The sequence below is a fragment of the Bombina bombina genome, chromosome 3 (assembly GCF_027579735.1).
Source record: "Bombina bombina isolate aBomBom1 chromosome 3, aBomBom1.pri, whole genome shotgun sequence".
Classification (NCBI taxonomy): Eukaryota; Metazoa; Chordata; class Amphibia; order Anura; family Bombinatoridae; genus Bombina; species Bombina bombina.
The window spans coordinates 894,849,956-894,871,681 of NC_069501.1; the positions used below are offsets into that span (position 1 = coordinate 894,849,956).

At 37.8% G+C, this 21,726-nt stretch overlaps 1 protein-coding gene across 1 annotated transcript in view; it reads right to left on the reverse strand.

The window, feature by feature from the left end:
• Positions 1 to 154: 154 nt before the first annotated feature.
• Positions 155 to 21,726, reverse strand: part of CLN5 (CLN5 intracellular trafficking protein) — a 34,087-nt gene continuing 12,515 nt past the window's right edge. The window contains exons 3-4 of the mRNA XM_053707910.1: positions 14,783 to 15,008; positions 155 to 956 (exon numbers count right to left, since the gene is read on the reverse strand). Coding sequence (XP_053563885.1) covers positions 466 to 956; positions 14,783 to 15,008 — 717 coding nt within the window. The 3' untranslated portion in view covers positions 155 to 465. The remainder of the gene's footprint in view (positions 957 to 14,782; positions 15,009 to 21,726) is intronic.

A 21,726-nucleotide genomic window follows, 5' to 3' on the forward strand; every position in this document is an offset into this window, starting at 1 on the left:
ATATACATATACATACACACACACACATTCGAGGCCAGTCTGAGGCTGTATTTCTAGAAACATTTAGGTCAAGGAGAGACAAAAGCTCTCTCCAGCCTACCGCTTTGAAAAGCGTAAACAAAATGTATATATATTCAAAACTCCAAAAACTGTATATATTAAAACAGTTGTACTTTAAGTGGTGCCTCAAGATGATGCAAGTCAGTAATTCACTGAAAACATGTATTTGTCCAATTATGTAAAATAGATTCTATATTTAGAAGAATTGTTCTTTAAGTAAATATTATATTAATTTCACAAATGCTAAAACTTTCAGAAAATATATATTAGCAAATTTTTCAATAAGTCCATAAACAAAAATATGAATGTAATTAATAAAACAATATTCTACCCCATGATAACCATTTTCTTACAGAAATATAAAAAGAATAAAAAAATCTGTGTTGCTATATCCTTATAAAACTTTTATGCTGGCAGTGGAATCTCTTCATACGTTATCCTAATGTAGGGATATTTTATAGGTAAAAACCAGTATTCAAAATTATAAAAGAGGTAAAATGTTTTTTCAAGGACAATTTTACCATACATTTCTAGAATGCTTAGTAAGAGTTGTTTAAATGGCTGATGAGGTCTAAAGGGTAGGTAAAAGTTTTGGATATCAGTAGCCAAGGACTTATTGCCGTGTGGGCCAAAAATAGAGGAGCCATTCCCCAGGTAGACAGGCTCTCCACTGTATAGAAAAATGCGAGTGTAGTTAGTTTGGATCTTTCTATTGAAGGTGGCTCCAAGTTCCCATAACTTCTGGTATGTTCTCAACACAAACTTAGAACAGTCATACGAGTCAAACCACACGGACGAGTTTCTCTCTAGAGATGCCTGCACAGTCCACGTTTCATAATAAATTCCAGTGTCATTATCTTCTTTCATCCATTTGGCCATCTGGTTAAACATGGACCCTTTAAAAACAAACAAATATAAATAAAACATTTTCATTGTTATACTACTCTTCAGTAAATTGTTTTTCCTCCTACAGGTATTTGGTTTTTTTATCAGTTTTATACCAAAGGCAATTGATTTGTGCTTTGAATAGCTTAAAGGGACACTCATGTTTTATTACATTTTCATGATTCAGATACAGCATGTAATTTTAAACAACTTTCCAATTTATTTCCATTAAAAAAAATGTGCACAGTCTTTTATATTTACACTTTTTTTGAGTCACCAGCTCCTACTGAGCATGTGCAAGAACTCAGACTATACGTATATGCATTTGTGATTGGCTGATTGCTATCACATGGTACAGGGGAGTGGAAATATACATAACTTTAAAACTTGTTAGAATAAAATCTACTACTCATTTGAAATTCAGAGTAAATTCTATTGTATTGTCTTGTTATCTTGCATTTGTTGATTATGCAAATCTGCTGTGTTTAAGCAACATTTAAAAATAACATAAACTATTACACAGCCCCTACCTGGCTACTGCATAATGCCACCTGGCTGGCAAATTTTTCAGTGGAGAACACAGACATAATCACTACATATGTACTGTGTGTAATATCGCCATTACGGTGGCTACATTATGACAAGACTCATTTCAAATAATAGTTCTGGCCTACTCCAAACAATAACATAAAATACCTTGCTGCTGTATAGAAGATGATTACTTACTGGCTCTGTGTTTATAACTACATATTGCAATGATGATCCTACGATATAATGAGCATATTAAGAATGTCTTGGCTGCTGCTTACATATAATCAGTGTAGGTTTTTATAAACACAAAGCCATTGAGGACACAGCAGCTCACACATTTCCCTGAACAGGACAGGTACTGCTACTCCAAGAATACTGATTATGCTGTAGCAGTAAACCTCAAGTAGCTTTAATCTCAACCCCCAAGGCAGAACATGCTGTAATCTGAGATGTCATCGCATGTCTGCAAAAAGAATGTGACACATGCAGGAACTGTTAGCTCTTACACTTTGCAGCACTGCTCCACATTACAGTTCTCAGCAAACAGAGCTTTGCTCTGGCTGCACTGTGTATATTTTCCTTAACACAGTGCATCCAGAGTAAAGTGCTGTTTAAAGAGAACAGTTAAATATGGAGGAGTTCTACAAAGCGTCAGTGCACTGATTGGTAACTGCCTCTCAGGGATATTTCAACCCCGCCCCAGTCTGTAAATCTGACTTCTGAATGTAAGATGTTCTCTTGAGCAATGCACCTTTTTATTACTACATTTCTACCTTGTGATGTTAAACCAATAGAAAAGGAAACATTTATTCAAGAAACATTTTTAAAAATGAACAATTTCTTTTTTTGTCTGCAGCTAATTTGCAATGCAACTGAACCCTAATTTAAATTGAATTGCATTTCAAAATGACCTGCAGAAAATGTTTCACTAAAAAAAAAATCTCATCGAGAAAATGAGGAACAGTTCTGCCTCTGCGATCTCAACATTTTTAATTTTGACAATGTTATAGTAAATGTTATCAAGCACCGTCTTAAAGGGACATACTGGTCAAAATTACAATGTGCATGAGTGCAATTCAGTTTTGAAAAGAAGCTTATTTGCAATATACTTGTATAGATCTAGTTATTACTGCTTCATTGGCATATACTGTGCACCCTCATTCAAACACCATGCCATTGTGACAGCTTAATTTGTGTCAAGCCAATGCCGACTCTCTGAGCGCCTGAACGCTCAGGGCACACACAGCCTATGTGCTTATGCCGCTGAAACTTTAACAATGTTTACAATACGCGGATATAAATTGCTAAAATTATTCTTTCTCTTGTTAAGTGTATCCAGTCCACGGATCATCCATTACTTATGGGATATTAACTCCTCCCCAACAGGAAGTGCAAGAGGATTCACCCAGCAGAGCTGCTATATAGCTCCTCCCCTAACTGCCATTACCAGTCATTCTCTTGCACCCAACGACTAGATAGGATGTGTGGGAGGACTATGGTGATTATATTTAGTTTTATACCTTCAATCAAAAGTTTGTTATTTTATAATAGCACCGGAGTGTGTTATTCCTTCTCTGGTAGAATTTGAAGAAGAATCTACCTGAGTTTTTACTATGATTTTAGCCGGCGTAGTTAAGATCATATTGCTGTTTCTCGGCCATCTGAGGAGAGGTAAACTTCAGATCAGGGGACAGCGGGCAGATTAATCTGCAAAGAGGTATGTAGCAGCTTATTATTTTCTGACAATGGAATTGATGAGAAAATTCTGCCATACCGATATAATGTAAACTCAGCCTTAAATGCAGTAGCAGCAACTGGTATCAGGCTGTCATGTATGTATATTTTACACTTCAGTATTCTGGGGAATGGCACTTCACTGGAATTATACTGTGTGCATAAGACTTTAGCCTAATTTGCAGGGACTGGCAACAGGCTCTTTAATAACACTTAATTTATGTTAAACGTTTTTTGCTGGCATGTAAAATCGTTTCATTTTCTGAGGTACTGGGTGAATAAAATGTTTTGGGCATTATTTTTTCCACTTGGCAGTTGTTTTATTTAATTTATGACAGTTTACTGATCTCTCTCACTGTTGTGTGTGAGGGGGAGGTCAAAAAATTCAGTCAGAAGCTCATTGTATTTCCTGCATGATCCGGTTCATCTCTACAGAACTCAGGGGTCTTCAAAACTTGTTTTGAGGGAGGTAATCATTCACAGCAGAGCTGTGAGATTGTAGTTGACTGTGATAAAAAACGTTTATTTCTGTAACTTTTTTTTCTGCTATCAGGGTTAGTTATCCTTCGCTAATGGGAACAAGCCTTTGCTAAAATTGTGTTTTTTACAAAGATTTGATGCTATAACCTTTCAGTTTATTAACTTTCAACTGTCATAACTCTTTCTGTGCTTCTTATAGGCACAGTACGTTTTCATATTATAGTAAATTACTTGAAAAGTATTTCCAAGTTGCTAGTTTATTTGCTAGTGTGTTAAACATGTCTGATTCAGAGGAAGACATCTGTGCTATATGTGCTAATGCCAAAGTGGAGCCCAATAGAAATTTATGTACTAACTGTATTGATGCTACTTTAAATAAAAGTCAATCTGTACAAATTGAACACATTTCACCAAACAACGAGGGGAGAGTTATGCCGACTAACTCGCCTCACGTGTCAGTACCTGCATCTCCCGCTCGGGGGGTGCGTGATATTGTGGCGCCGAGTACATCTGGGCGGCCATTACAAATCACATTACAGGATATGGCTACTGTTATGACTGAAGTTTTGGCTAAATTACCAGAACTAAGAGGTAAGCGTGATCACTCTGGGGTGAGAACAGAGTGCGCTGATAATGTTAGGGCCATGTCAGATACTGCGTCACAACTTGCAGAACATGAGGACGGAGAGCTTCATTCTGCGGCTGACGGTTCTGATCCAAACAGATTGGATTCAGATATTTCAAATTTTAAATTTAAGCTGGAAAACCTCCGTGTATTACTAGGGGAGGTGTTAGCGGCTCTGAATGATTGTAACACAGTTGCAATACCAGAAAAAATGTGTAGGTTGGATAAATATTTTGCGGTACCGTCGAGTACTGACGTTTTTCCTATACCTAAGAGACTTACTGAAATTGTTACTAAGGAGTGGGATAGACCCGGTGTGCCGTTCTCACCCCCTCCGATATTTAGAAAGATGTTTCCAATAGACACCACCACACGGGACTTATGGCAAACGATCCCTAAGGTGGAGGGAGCAGTTTCTACTTTAGCTAAGCGTACCACTATCCCGGTGGAGGATAGCTGTGCCTTTTCAGATCCAATGGATAAAAAGTTAGAGGGTTACCTTAAGAAAATGTTTGTTCAACAAGGTTTTATATTGCAACCCCTTGCATGCATTGCGCCTGTCACGGCTGCAGCAGCATTTTGGTTTGAGTCTCTGGAAGGGACACTTGAATCAGCTCCATTAGATGAGATTACACACAGGCTTAAAGCTCTTAAGTTAGCTAACTCATTTATTTCAGATGCCGTAGTACATTTAACTAAGCTTACGGCTAAGAATTCCGGATTCACCATTCAGGCGCGCAGAGCACTGTGGCTAAAATCCTGGTCAGCTGACGTTACTTCTAAGTCTAAATTTCTTAATATACCTTTCAAAGGGCAGACCTTATTCGGGCCCGGATTGAAAGAAATTATCGCTGACATTACAGGAGGTAAAGGCCATGCCCTGCCTCAAGACAGAGCCAAACCTAAGGCTAGACAATCTAATTTTCGTTCCTTTCGGAATTTCAAAGCAGGAGCAGCATCAACTTCCTCTGCTCCAAAACAAGAAGGATCTGTTGCTCGCTACAGACAAGGCTGGAGACCTAACCAGTCCTGGAACAAGGGCAAGCAGGCCAGGAAACCTGCTGGTGCCCCTAAAACAGCATGAATTGAGGGCCCCCGATCCGGGAACGGATCTAGTGGGGGGCAGACTTTCTCTCTTCGCCCAGGCTTGGGCAAGAGATGTCCAGGATCCCTGGGCGCTAGAGATAATATCTCAGGGATACCTTCTGGACTTCAAATACTCTCCCCCAAGAGAGAGATTTCATCTGTCAAGGTTGTCAACAAACCAAATAAAGAAAGAGGCGTTTCTACGCTGCATACAAGAGCTTTTATTAATGGGAGTAATCCATCCAGTTCCACGGTCGGAACAGGGACAAGGGTTTTACTCAAATCTGTTTGTGGTTCCCAAAAAAGAGGGAACTTTCAGGCCAATCCTGGATTTAAAGATCCTAAACAAATTCCTAAGAGTTCCATCGTTCAAAATGGAGACTATTCGGACAATTTTACCCATGATCCAAAAGGGTCAGTACATGACCACAGTGGATTTAAAGGATGCTTACCTTCACATACCGATTCACAAAGATCATTACCGGTATCTAAGGTTTGCCTTTCTAGACAGGCATTACCAGTTTGTAGCTCTTCCATTCGGATTGGCTACGGCTCCGAGAATCTTCACAAAGGTTCTGGGTGCTCTTCTGGCGGTACTAAGACCGCAAGGAATTGCGGTAGCTCCGTACCTAGACGACATTCTGATACAAGCTTCAAGCTTTCAAACTGCCAAGTCTCATACAGAGTTAGTACTGGCATTTCTAAGGTCGCATGGATGGAAGGTGAACGAAAAGAAGAGTTCTCTCTTTCCACTCACAAGAGTTCCCTTCTTGGGGACTCTTATAGATTCTGTAGAAATGAAGATTTACCTGACAGAAGACAGGTTAACAAAGCTTCAAAATGCATGCCGTGTCCTTCATTCCATTCAACACCCGTCAGTAGCTCAATGCATGGAGGTGATCGGCTTAATGGTAGCAGCAATGGACATAGTACCCTTTGCACGCCTACATCTCAGACCGCTGCAATTGTGCATGCTAAGTCAGTGGAATGGGGATTACTCAGACTTGTCCCCTACTCTGAATCTGGATCAAGAGACCAGAAATTCTCTTCTATGGTGGCTTTCTCGGCCACATCTGTCCAGGGGGATGCCATTCAGCAGGCCGGACTGGACAATTGTAACAACAGACGCCAGCCTACTAGGTTGGGGCGCTGTCTGGAATTCTCTGAAGGCTCAGGGACAATGGAATCAGGAGGAGAGTCTCCTACCAATAAACATTCTGGAATTGAGAGCAGTTCTCAATGCCCTTCTGGCTTGGCCCCAGTTAACAACTCGGGGGTTCATCAGGTTTCAGTCGGACAACATCACGACTGTAGCTTACATCAACCATCAGGGAGGGACAAGAAGCTCCCTAGCAATGATGGAAGTATCAAAGATAATTCGCTGGGCAGAGTCTCACTCTTGCCACCTGTCAGCAATCCACATCCCGGGAGTGGAGAACTGGGAGGCGGATTTCTTAAGTCCTCAGACTTTTCATCCGGGGGAGTGGGAACTTCATCCGGAGGTCTTTGCCCAAATACTTCGACGTTGGGGCAAACCAGAGATAGATCTCATGGCATCTCGACAGAACGCCAAGCTTCCTCGTTACGGGTCCAGATCCAGGGATCCGGGAGCGGTTCTGATAGATGCTTTGACAGCACCTTGGACCTTCGGGATGGCTTATGTGTTTCCACCCTTCCCGATGCTTACTCGATTGATTGCCAGAATCAAACAGGAGAGAGCATCAGTGATTCTAATAGCGCCTGCATGGCCACGCAGGACTTGGTATGCAGATCTAGTGGACATGTCATCCTGTCCACCTTGGTCGCTACCTCTGAAACAGGACCTTCTGATCCAGGGTCCCTTCAAACATCAAAATCTAATTTCTCTGAAGCTGACTGCTTGGAAATTGAACGCTTGATTTTATCAAAACGTGGTTTTTCTGAGTCAGTTATTGATACCTTAATACAGGCTAGGAAGCCTGTTACCAGAAAGATTTACCATAAGATATGGCGCAAATACTTATATTGGTGCGAATCCAAGAGTTACTCATGGAGTAAGGTTAGGATTCCGAGGATATTGTCTTTTCTACAAGAAGGTTTAGAAAAGGGTTTATCCGCTAGTTCCTTAAAGGGACAGATTTCAGCTCTGTCCATTCTTTTACACAAACGTCTGTCAGAAGTTCCGGACGTTCAAGCTTTTTGTCAGGCTTTAGCTAGGATCAAGCCTGTGTTTTAAACTGTTGCTCCACCATGGAGTTTGAACTTAGTTCTTAATGTTTTACAGGGGGTTCCGTTTGAACCCCTTCATTCCATTGATATCAAGTTGTTATCTTGGAAAGTTCTGTTTTTAATGACGATTTCCTCGGCTCGAAGAGTCTCTGAGTTATCTGCCTTACATTGTGATTCTCCTTATCTGATTTTTCATTCAGACAAGTAAGTTCTGCGTACTAAACCTGGGTTCCTACCTAAGGTGGTCACTAACAGGAATATCAATCAAGAGATTGTGGTTCCATCTTTGTGTCCTAATCCTTCTTCGAAAGAGGAACGTCTGCTCCACAATCTAGATGTAGTCCGTGCCCTGAAATTTTATCTACAGGCAACTAAGGATTTTCGACAAACGTCTTCCCTGTTTGTCGTTTATTCTGGTCAGAGGAGAGGTCAAAAAGCTTCGGCTACCTCTCTCTCCTTTTGGCTTCGTAGCATAATACGGTTAGCCTATGAGACTGCTGGACAGCAGCCTCCTGAAAGAATTACAGCACATTCTACTAGAGCTGTGGCTTCCACTTGGGCCATTAAGAATGAGGCTTCTGTTGAACAGATTTGCAAGGCTGCAACTTGGTCTTCTCTTCATACTTTTTCCAAATTTTACAAATTTGACACTTTTGCTTCTTCGGAGGCTGTTTTTGGGAGAAAGGTTCTTCAGGCAGTGGTTCCTTCCGTATAAAGAGCCTGCCTGTCCCTCCCGTCATCCGTGTACTTTAGCTTTGGTATTGGTATCCCATAAGTAATGGATGATCCGTGGACTGGATACACTTAACAAGAGAAAACATAATTTATGCTTACCTGATAAATTTATTTCTCTTGTAGTGTATCCAGTCCACGGCCCGCCCTGTCACTTTAAGGCAGGTAATTTTTCCATTAAACTACAGTCACCACTGCACCCTATGGTTTTCCTTTCTCTGCATGTTTTCGGTCGAATGACTGGTAATGGCAGTTAGGGGAGGAGCTATATAGCAGCTCTGCTGGGTGAATCCTCTTGCACTTCCTGTTGGGGAGGAGTTAATATCCCATAAGTAATGGATGATCCGTGGACTGGATACACTACAAGAGAAATAAATTTATCAGGTAAGCATAAATTATGTTATTCAATATTTCAAACTCTTGTGCACAACTCAGTTTTAACCTTTTAAGTTCACAGCAAACATAAAATGAAAATAAATGTGTTACAGATTTAGACAAAAAAAAAAGAGGAATAGGTTTATTATGGGTTATGTGAGCTGAAGAAAACAAAACAAACTACTGAAGAAAATTCTTAATGACTAATTTCACTAATATAATCTCCCTTTCTAACCATTATGCTTGTCTCAAATGAAGATGAGCATATTAATAAGACCACTATTTAAACGTGCAGTGTTTTGTGGGTTCTCGGGTATACAGACCAAATACAAATCATGTGATTTCAATTAAAGGGACAGTCAAGTCCAAAATAAACTTTCATGATTCAAATAGGGCATGCAATTTTAAACAACTTTTCAATTTACTTTTATGACCAATTTTGCTTTGTTCACTTGGTATTCTTAGTGGAAAGCTAAACCTAGGTAGGCTAATATGCTAACTTCTTAGACCTTGAAGGCCGCCTCTTACCTAAATGCATTTTGACAGTTTTTCACCACTAGAGGGAGTTAGTTCATGTGTGTCATATAGACAACATTGTGCTCACACATGTGGAGTTACCTAGGAGTCAGCACTGATTGGATAAAATGCAAGTCTGTCAAAAGAACTAAAAAAGGGGGCAGTTTGCAAAGGGTTAGATACAAGGTAATCAGAGGTAAAACGTGTATTATTATAACTGTGTTGATTATGCAAGACCGGGGAATAGGTAATAAAGGGATTATCTATCTTTTCAAACAAAAATTCTAGTATTGATTGTAAAAAAAACTAAATAACTGCAAGCAATGTAGTTATTCAGATAGATTCGTTTTTATTAGAAACAATGACCTTGATTCTGTGTTTCTCAAAAGATCTTCTCTGAAGGGTCACCAGTTCTAAAAGAGCTCATTAGTGAAATTATTATTCAGCCTAAAACAGACTAATATGAGGAGTAAACACATGTACTTATCAGCTCCCAGGAAAACAACCATACAACATACTTATCCCAGAAAAAGGATGATGCTTTCATCAATGCTTAGTCTTACTTCATGAATCATTTTGAATTCTCATAGGATCATTGTCTCAAGAGCTGGAATCATCTAGATATTTGCATAAACTTGGGAGAATCTAGCACACTGTCAACATAATGCAGAAGACAGTAGTCCTGGTGAAATGCGGCAAACCCACATGGGTGGGAGTTCAGTACACATTCCTCAAAAGTGAGGATTAAGTTACCCAAACTGAATTGATTATGAAAATAGTTGTCAATGAATCTCATAATCAATTAGTTGGTTTGCAATTAGTTTGTCTGTGCACAGCACCAGCTGCTGCACTCCAATGAGCTCCTGCACATGGTATTGTGTTTTATGGTTATAAAAAGACGTCTACAGAAGTTTACTTTTCAATTTTTCAAGACAGAACAAGTTTACAACTACCCCTTGCTTTTGTGCAACCCAGAAATAAAATAGGAGTCATTTGAATCGTTTATATTAAATCAGGTGATTTGGGACTATGTTTTGTATGATATAGTGCCAAGCTTGTTATTTACACCAAATCCTAGATTGATGTGCACTATTATTTGTTTGCACAATTATTAGCGGATCGCTTACTATTGCTGATTATATGTACTGTATAGATAAATGTGTAAGGCTTTGTCCTTTTATTAATATATAGTACTTAGCGCTTGTCTTTTTTTTTAGTTTTAATTAAATTGTTAATATAGTAACATAGTAGATGAGGTTAAAAAAAGACCGAAGTCCATCGAGTTCAACCTAAGCAAATATAAAATACTTACAAAAATCTCCAGTTAAACTTAAATAATCCCACTAAAAGGTGACCTATTTAATACTAGCAATCATATCCATGAATTTTGTTTCTAGACAGAAATGTATCCAAACAATTTTTAAATGTATCTAAGGTATTGGCATTCACTACCTCCTTTGGTAATGAGTTCCACAATTGTATTGCTCTTACAGTGAACAAAACATTTCCGTTGCAGAGATTAAATCTCCTTTCTTCCAACCTTAAAGGGATACTAAACCCAAATTTTATCTTTCATGATTCAGGTACAGCATGCAATTTTAAGCAACTTTCTAATTCACTCCTATTAATTTTTTCCTCATTCACATGCTATCTTGATTTTAAAAAGCTAGACTGTAAGCTTAAGAGCCGTCCCAATTTTGGTTCAGCACCTGGATAGAGCTTGCTGATTGGTAGCTAAATGTAGCAAACCAATCAGCAGACGCTACATGGGTGCTGAAGCAAAAATGGGCCAGCTACTAACCTTACATTACTGCTATTTCAAATAAAGATAACAAGAGAACAAAAAAAATTTGTTAATAGGAGCAAATGAGAAAGTTGCTTAAAATTGCATGGTCTATCTGAATCAGGAAAGAAAAATGTGGGTTTAGTATCCCTTTAAATTGTGACCTCTTGTCACAATACTTTTCTTGGAATAAACAGAGCTTCTGCCATCTCTGTATATGGGCCTTGAATATATTTATATAAAGTAATCATGTCACCTCTCAAGCGCCTTTTTTCTAAAGAAAATACACCCTATTGTATTGACACTGCTCGCTGGCTTCCCACGCATCAAGCTGCTGTACATCTATTCATATTTGTGTCCTGACTAGCCCCACACATACAGGCTTCTTGTGTGTGGATATGTGCGCCTGCTGAGAGGTTGCAGACACCAAGGAAAGGCTCGGTCAGGGAAACCAGGATACTTTCTTTATGGCCGAGGTGGCCAAGCGGTCTTTGAGCATACAGAACTGTCTGTGAGCTGCAAGGATCTATCCCGGTGCCCGCACTGCAGTGAGTGGTGCCGCTGACAAGGTGAGCATGGCGCATGTGTGTATGGCCAGGTGCCTGTATTATTGTAGGCAGGCCCGCGAGAGAGCTGTGTGTTTTGCGCGGTGAACCGCAGTTTGTATGGGTAACCTTCTTTAAGGCCCTAACTATCTTCATCCCCCTAGTACTAGTATGTTACCACCTCAGAGGGCCTATCTGCACAAGGGAGCACTTACTATACTATCCCAGTCTGTATGTTTTTATGCTCTTGCCACTGTGAGTTCCAAGCGAGTTACTGTCCCTCTAGGTGACATGTCTGTGAAACAGCACTCATGACAACAGGCACCCCTGTTATGGTTACAGGTACGCTGCAAATAGGATCCGCTCACATAATGGGCCAGAGTACAATAGGTGCATTGCGCATGCGCAAAAACGGTTACGAGTAACTTAGAACAATTACAGGGAACACAGGATTTTAATGATGTCACGGATGATGAAAAAGGGGCGGAGCTACACAGACATTTTAAAACGGCAGCAGGGGGAAAAGTAATTGATTTAACTTGAAAACGGATTATCGTTAAAAACTGGCATATATTTGGAAAAAACGATCTAGGGCAACTTTATAGATATATGTTAAAAGTATTTTTGTGTTGACTATCCCTTTAAAGCATCAATTCATATCACTTGATGTTCACTTGTCACTTTAGTAACAATTTATGGATGTATAAATAAAGCATCAATTCATATTCTGGACTGCTCAAACATACTTGTTCCCAAAAATGTAAATGAAAATTATGAAGAAAAAAATTTATAAAAATATGAAGGATAATAATTAACTGATGATTAATAAAACAGGGCATTCAAAACATACCTAATAAGGATAATTATAGTTTGATTAACAACACTATGCATATTTAAATATTTAAACACTCGTAATCAATATGAGTACAGAACCTCACGAAAGTTATGATTAAAGGGACAGTAAACACCAGAATTTTTGTTGTTTAAAAAGAAAGATAATCCCTTTATTACCAATTCCCCAGTTTTGCATAACCAACAGTGTTATATAAATACACTTTTTACCTCTGTGATTACCTTGTATCTAAGCCTCTGCAAACTGCCCCCTTGTTTCAGTTCTTATGACAGCCTTGCTTTTTAGCCAATCTGTGCTCACTCCAGGGTAACTTCACATGCATGAGCTCAATGTTATCTATATGAAACACATGAACTAATGACCTCTAGTGGTCAAAATGCATTTAGATTAGAGGCAGTCTTCAAGGTCTAAGAAATTAGTATATGAACCTCCTAGGATTAGCTTTCAACTAAGAATACTAAGAGAACAAAGCAAAATTGTGTCAATTAAAATTACAATGTTGCTACAAAACGCTCAAAGAACTAAGAGTAAACAATGATCAATAGCTCTCGCATCTGCAGGAGCCATAACTAATACTAATTTGGATATGCTATAGGGAAAGGTAATAATAAACATAGCTCCCGCTATAGAAGGAGCTTAGTCGCTAAGGGTGAGATTCTCTAGCGCCGAATATTACCTATTAGAGCCTTAGTTTCCTCTTCCATCTTCTCATATTTATTGCTGTTGGGCTTAAGTGTTTTTCTCAAGCATGCGTGTTGGTATGATTGAGTTTATAATCTAATAAAATAATGGAATGAATGGAGGACAAATGATGTATACACTAATTTATGATGTGTAATACATTATTCTCTTGTGCTGCCTCTAGTTGCAACTCATATTTAAAAAAGGGAGTATATTCTTGTGTCTTTTTCCCACTCATGGGTGCATGGTAAATATAATAAATAAATAAAAATAATTAATCTACAAGCACTCGTAGTGATTCACAATTAGTGTAGTCCCCTACTAAACAGTATATTAACGTGCACACTACCTATCTAGATATCTTTTCAAAAAGAACATGAGAATGGAGCAAATTTGATAATAGAAGTAAATTGCATTCTCTATTAAATCATGAAAGAAAAAAAAATTGTGTTTCATGTACCTTAAAAATTGACTATACTATTTTATGGTTTATCCAATTTTAAATTTTAGAATTGCTCTGATGTTTTATTGTGGCATTATAAACCTCTACTGAGACCTATGCTCAATCAATTTGCCAGTTTTCTATAGAAGATCTTTAAACTTTGAAAACTATTGAATTTGCATATCTGATGGTGTCACTTGTATTTCAGGCTTACCAAAAGCTTTTATTTGACAATATCTGCTATAATCTACTTAAATAACTATGAATAATGGATATTTGTATTGATAACTATACTTTTGATTTGATTTTTAATGTAAACACATTTACTTTCAACACTTTAAAAACAAATCCATAAGTTGTAAAATATATTTTACAATCGGATATATTGTTTTTTTTAAGGAAAAAAGTTAAACAATTGATCTTTTTAATTCATGAATATGATCTATTTTGTCTTAGTCCAATTATAGAAAATATGGTAATTTTACATATACAAACTAAACGTATTTTATAAAATATAATTTCTGTAACTTTTTAAAAGGGACATGAAACCCAAACATTTTCTTTCACGATTCAGATACAGCATATACAATTTTAACCCCTTAACGTCCAGCGATGTAACCTGTATGTCGCTGGGCTTTCAATGGGGATTGCTTTTGCGCTATTCCAGGATGCCTGCAGGAGGGAGGGAGGTCATAATAGATCGGTCCTGCAGTTTGCGGCGAGAGCAGCACTATTATGGCACGAAAAACCCTTAACGACCAGCAACGTACAGGGTAAGTCGTGGTCGTTAAGGACATAAACAACTTTCCAATGTTCTTCTATTATTAATTTTGCTTCACTTTCTTGTTATCCTTTCTTGAAGGTGCAGCAATGCACTACTGTTTTCAACTCCTGAGTATACCTAGGTATGATTTTCAACAAAGACTACCAAGAGAACAAAGAAAATGGAAGTAAATTGAAAACTTGTGCTCACAAATCTGAATCATGAAAGAAAAACTGTGTTTCATGTCCCTTTAACAATTCTGCTAAAATGTAAATCTTTGTGTGACAGCAGTCTTTGACATGACAAACTTTTAGCATATTTGTGAGCATCGGTTTTCACACAAGATTAGTTCATGTGATTTTGCTTATCCATATTGTAAACTGGAAAAGAGCCCTAAATAATGTGCCACAATATCTTAATGTGTGACGTGACAACTGCAGCAAAAAAATTGTTTTGAAAACAGTGATAACCATGATTCTTTACCTGATAGTGTTGCTATAGGAACCAGAGTGCCATTGCTTTTCCAGTGCTCATCATCTATTCCTTCATAGAAACAGGCTGCTCCTTGATTACACCAGAATGGCTCCACCATATCAGGTCTGAGATGTGGAAAAGTGCAGTTGCCAAGTTGGAAAAGCTCATACCATTCTGCTGTATAGTTCTTGTCAGACAGAGAACTTCTGAATCCAATAGCATCATGCATAATTTTCTAAACAAAAATAAAGAACCTATAATATTTTCTTAAAACATAAGTACATCTAACAGCACACATCTACTTTAATGGGCATAAAACAGAGCATTTTTATATTGTTGCAAAAGGGGTTAAACATATATTTAAAGACCCAGAGCAGCAATGCACTAATGGAAGCAGAATGAACACATCTGTTGAGCCAATGACAAGAGGAATTTGTGTGTAGTCACCATTCACCAGCTAGCTCAGAGTAGTGCATTGCTGCTGCTAAGCCTACCTAGGTATGCTTTCACCTAAAGGATACCAAGAGAATAGATTGCATAATAGAAGTAAATTTAAAAATCTCTTAAAAATGGCTTGCTTTATCTATATCATGAATGTTTAATTCTGACTTTCATATCCATTTAAAGGGACACTCAAGTCAAAATAACTTTTATGATGCAGATAGAGCATGCAGTTTTAAGACACTTTACAATTTACTTCCATTATCAAATTTTGCACAGTCTTTTTATAAACACACTTTCTGGGGAACAAGATTCTACTGAGCATGTGCACAAGCTCACAGGGTATACCTATACTAGTCTGTGATTGGCAGATGTCTGTCACATGATACAGGGGGCCGGAAAATGGGAGAAAAAATAAATACATTTATCAGAAAACAAATCTGCTGCTTACTTGGAATTCAGAGTAGGTGTTAAATCATTGTTTTTATTATGCACTTGTTAATTATACAATTCTACTGCATTGAGTGGTCCTTTAGGATAGGGAAACCCTAAAAAAAGTGATTGTCCAGATTCAGGACATACAGTATATCTCACTACCTTTCATTTCTCCTCAGTTGTCCCATTGCTTCATTTGTTTAAAGGATATTACATACAGCAGAATTGAATGATAAACAAATGCATAATAAAAGACAATGCAGTAATGCTTACTTTGAATTTTAAATGAACACTATTTGTGTTTGACAGATTCCAAAGTTTCCTTTAATTTTCAGTCCCCTGTATCATGTGACAGCTATTAGCCAATCACAAACTCAAATACATGACACATTTAAAAGTTTCCTTTAATTTTCAAATCAGCTAATCACAAACTCACATACATATAGACGGAGTTGTGAACTCTTTGCTTTCAAACCAAGGTTACACAGAGAATGAATTACATTTGCCCATGGATGTAAACAAGTAAGTTTCATTTTCATTTTAACTTTCATGCCCCTTAAATCATAGTTACCAAATTATTATTTTTTCTTTACCGTCCTTTGTCAGCAAGTAAGGAATTTGTTTCTGAGAGCTGAGTTATGAATAAACATACTTATCCTGGTAGTTTTACCTTAACCTGTTGTCATAAAAAATATTTTAATTAATTGCTACTCTCTCATTTGCATATTTTTTGGAAAGTTCTTTATACAAATGTGCAGACTCCTTGCACGCAACAATTTTGGTAGATATACCTATAAAGTGAAAAAGCATTTATTTTATAATAGAAGAAATGAAATAAACACTGATAATAACCTATGAATCTTTAATTCATGATTAGAAGACTGAATAGTTGTGTCTCTAAAATGAATTTGCAGTCATTTGGTGAGCAGCAGTCTCAGTGCTAGGGGTGGTTGGATCACTTGGAAATCACATACAAACCAGGAAAAAAAAATGTGAACACTTATTGTTCCCTTAAATCAAAGAAGCATACAATTTAATTTTAGATATATTTCTCTAGATATGGGGCCTCAGTGACCCAATGTAAAAACCACCACTGAACAATTGTTTGCCAGATGATTAAAAAGACAGGGAGCCTGAGCTTATAGAAAATGTATGGGTATTGGGTAAAATGCTCTAAAGGTACTTAAACCATGAGGACAATTCTGTGATATGTAGCACCATGACTCTGGGAATTAGTCAGGCCCTTTAACGGTTTCAGAGAAAAGGCAACAATCTGAAGTTAATAAAGCAAATTATAAAGTGTAAAGTTATATAACCGTAAACAAAACTCATGAGTCATTCAGTACTATATGAAAGTATAAATGCCTCTCCTTAAAGGGACCTTGTATTTAAACATTCTCTAAGAGTCATATGAAAGAACAGCATTTAAACGTGTCAAAAATATATTTTATTTTTCAATAAAGCTTGGATTAAAAAAAAATGTTCTTTTACTGGTGGAGAGAGTCACACATCTCTGCAAGTATAGCGCTGCGGAATCTGTTGGCGCTCTACAAATAACCAATAATAATAATAAAGTATGGAACCAAAAGCAACACTCAGGACAGGAATTTGAGGTTTAAAAATAAAACAGAAAACTGATATTTAGTTAAATTCTTTCTTTTAGATAAAGGAACATTGTGGTGACATTTTTTCAACATCCAGAAATGTAGAGAAAGCCCCTTAGTGAGATAAATCGCTTTCAAAGTAAACAATTTCCTGAGGGACTCAGTAGGTTTGTTACATGTGTCAGTATATTTATGAAAATCTTAGCAGTGCTATCCAAATATATATAAGTTTATGGCAGGGTTATAAACACAATACAAAGAAATAGAAACCCTTATCAACCATGCACCTACTAGACCATACAATTAATATAAATATCTGAATTCTTTTATTTAGTTAATATCCATAAACATATTGAAGTATATTTGCAATAAAAGGAAATGAAACAAAATTTATATGCGTTAAAACCAACTCTTAAGATATGCTATCCTTCTTACAAAACCCAGAAAAATATACCTTCACAATTTAGCCTTATTTATTTAACCCAATGGGATTAAAACCTTTAACATCCAAGCAATACAATTCTAAACTGTGCTCTTTCAACTATTTTAGATTTTATCCTTTTAAGTGATGGTCTTAAATTGGGTATACCAAATGTCTTAGAGTCATAAAAGTTAAATGAGCATGGTCACTGAATTAGTTCCTTTTGGAAAATGTCTGTGTGCTCACACCGCAGGGGTCGTGCTTCTAAAGGCTATGCTGATTTCCAATCCTGATAAACGTGTATTAGAAGCTGTGTTCAACAAACTCATGTTCAATTAATCCTGAGGTCTCATCTAACATATACAGTGTATAAAATATACATATATATATACATATACATATATATGTACACATATGTAATATTCATATACTCTGACATAAATCCCCCTTCCAACTTCAAATAGATGTAGGACACATGTATTTGAATTGGCTTAAAGTCAGTGGTATTTGATGAGGATCAACCGTATATCTCATAGACAGTCTTCTATGTAGATAGTCTGTCAATTTTGAGCCTTCATGTTCATCAGCTGGTCATCTTTAAACTACAGTATGTCTTTAGTTCATTTGGGGATATGACACTTCATTCTCCCTCTATGACTTGTAGTTGGGATCTGGGATGACACGCTCGCAATTGATTGATATGGACCCATTTATCTATGAAACTTTCATTTTTGGGGATCCGTATTTTATAGGCCACTGGAGATATTTTGTCAGTAATGACGAAAGGACCTTTCCATGAGGGAAGAAATTTCTTCTCCCTAACCTGATCTCTTCCAAAGTTATAAAGATAAACTTTATCATTTATTTCATATTCCTTTTTGGATATTTTGAGATCATAATAGGTTTTAGTGGCAGTTGCGGCTCTTTCTAAATTCCTTTGAGCAAATGCAAAGGCATATTGCAGGTGCTTTCTTAAGTTTTCCACATATTGATGTGTATTGGCAGCGTTTATCAAATTTTGGTCTGATGTACGGTACAGCAGATGCTGAGGTAGAACCATTCTTCTACCAGTCATCAGCTCAAAAGGTGACATCTTGGTAGCACTACTTGGAGTTGCTCTTAATGCCATTAAGACTAGAGGTAGTTTTATATCCCAGTCTTTACCTGTTTCATTCACAAACTTTTTGAGGATTTTAACAATGGACTGGTTGTAACGCTCTACACCACCACTTGAGGCAGCTCTATAAGCAATATGGAGCTTTCTTTTAACCCCTAGTATTTTCCACATTTTTGTCATCACTTCGCTAGTGAAGTGGGTCCCCCGATCTGATTCGATTCTTTGGGGCAAACCAAATCTGGAAAATACATGGTTGATGAACAATGCTGCACATGTTTCAGCACTATTGTTAGGTGCACTAATGCATTCTACCCATTTAGTGAACAGGCATGTCACGGTTAACATGTATTTGTTACCTCTTGATGATCTTGTTACTGGGCCAATAAAATCAATTTGTATATCTGACCATGGCATTACCATCCCCCTTTTCTGCAATGGCGCTCTATGCGTTGGTTCAGTGGGTTGGAATTGTGGGCAGATTAAACACCCTTGACAGTAGGTTTGAACATCTTTCAAAATGTGTTGCCAAAAAGCGTAATCACGCAATATTTCATACGTGAGTTTGGCACCACGATGACCAGATGTGGGAGCATCATGGGCATGTTGAAGCATTAGACCTCGGAACTTGGTGGGTACTACCCACTGCTGGATGCCAGTTTTGGAGGTTCTAATTAACAAACCATCCTGTAATTTGAATTGTGATTTAGATTTTATTAAGATTCTCAGATCTTCTTTGCCAATACAATCATCTTTTGAGATGGGGTTGCTTTCAGGATCTTCTATGTGTTTATAGAAGATGCCTACAATGGGGTCTTCTTTTTGACTAGTGATCAGGTCCTCACTAGGAGAATCCTGACTCCATTGTACCAAGTTAGGTTCACTCTGTTGTTTTGCCTGGTTTCTGGTAATGGCTTCTACCTGAATTGCACCCATTAAATGGTCAATATTAAGGAGTTTTCCAGTTATGGCTCCTTGTTTGGCTAATGAATCCGCAAGGTCATTGCCTTCCTTATCAGGACCTAAAACTCTGGAATGACCCTTGGTCTTTTTCCAGTGTATGGTTAAGTCATTGGATACTACCAGATTATCAATCTCGCAGAACAACTTGCCATGCTTGACTGGTTTGTTATTGCTTTTCTGCATGCCATTTCTTTTCCAAGTTGGCAGGTATTCAACAAAACTGTCACGCACATAATTTGAGTCAGTTATGATCACAAATTCATGAATACCATGTTCAATAGCCATTTCAATGGTTTTGAAAACAGCAGTGAGTTCTGCAACTTGACTGGATCTTGGTCCAATGTTGAAACCTACAGATATATTTGAGAATCCATTTGCCCCAGTTATACCAATGCCAGCGACTAATCTGCGCTCATTATCAATAGTGGCATGGTAAGAACAACCATCAACATATATCCAAGGTAATGTTTGACAATGGTCCTCATTGTACATTTTATATGGGGAAAGCAATTGTTCTTCCAGAAAATCATCTTCTGATAATTCTTTCCCAGGATCTCTAGCAGTACAGTCGTGGAGCTCAGCAAGCCCTTGTGCGACTGGATTCTTTTTATTCTGCTTGTAGCGAATTTCTAAGGGCCAGCCTTGTAAGGAAAGAGTCCACGCTGTTATGCGGCTATTAGACAAATTCCCATCTCTTATTCTCTCACTTTGCAAATATAGCAAAGGCTGGTGGGCCGTTTCTACAATAATTTTCTCGCCCTGTATATAACTGCGGAAATTTTGTAGGGCCCATACGGTAGATAAGAGGGCTTTTTCGCAATCGTTGAACTTTATTTCTACTGGGGATAGATTTTTGCTCGCATAAGCAATGGCTTTGTTCAAATTATCATGCTTTTGGTATAAAACAGCACTCATGCTTACATCTGTGTAACCGGTTTCTAAGAAGAAAGGTTTACCACCTTCAGGGTACGCTAAGCAAGGTGCTTGAGTGAGTTTTCTTTTCAGCTCTCTGATGGCTGTCTCTTGAGACTCACTCCAGTGCCATTTCACCTCTTTCTTTAGGAGAAGTAGTAGTGGTTTAGCTAATTCCGCAAAATTATCAATGAATTTGCGAGAATAATTTGTCATACCCAGGAATGATCTCAATTCCTTTAAGTTAGTTGGGTTTTTAGAATTCACTATCGCTTCCACCTTTTTCTTTTGGGGATTTAATCCTTCAGAGGTAACTTCATGTCCCAAGAAATTTACACGAGTGCGGCGCCATTGAGCTTTTTGTAGGGATAATTTGACACCTGCCCTTTTAAGTTGGCTGAGGACGTGTTTAAGCTCTGCGATGTGTTTTTCAAAGTCTGTGCTTTTGATTAAAACATCATCAACATAAGATAAGGTCCCCCTTTCCAGTGCGTCAGGCATAGCCTTATGCATGAATACAGCAAATTCATGTCCAGAATTTATGTATCCAAATGGAAGTCTCTGGAATGCATACTGAACCTTTTGGAAGGAGAATGCTAGCTTATATTGGTCCTCTTCATGTACCTTTATGGTCCAATATCCCTGTGCACAATCAATGGCAGTGAATATTTTGGATCCCTGCATTTGTGCTAGGCACTGGTCAATGTATGGTACAGGCCAGCCAGACATGTATACTCGTTTGTTTAGCTGTCTTAAGTCAGCACACAAACGCCATTGTCCATTGGGCTTAAGGACACCTAGAATAGGATTATTATAAGAGCTGTGCACCTGTCTGATAATACCTCTTTCTTCCAAATTTCTTATGATCTCTGCAAGAGAATCATATGAGGCTAAGGGAAGTCTGTATTGTTTGACAAATACAGGTGGCGCATCAGGATCTGTTTGTATTCTTGCAATGTGCAAGTCTGTAGTACCACAGTTATAAGAATCCTTAGCAAAAATATCCTTGTATTCCATTAGGAGTTCTCGCAGCTGTTGGCGTTCGTCATCGCTGGAACAGCCA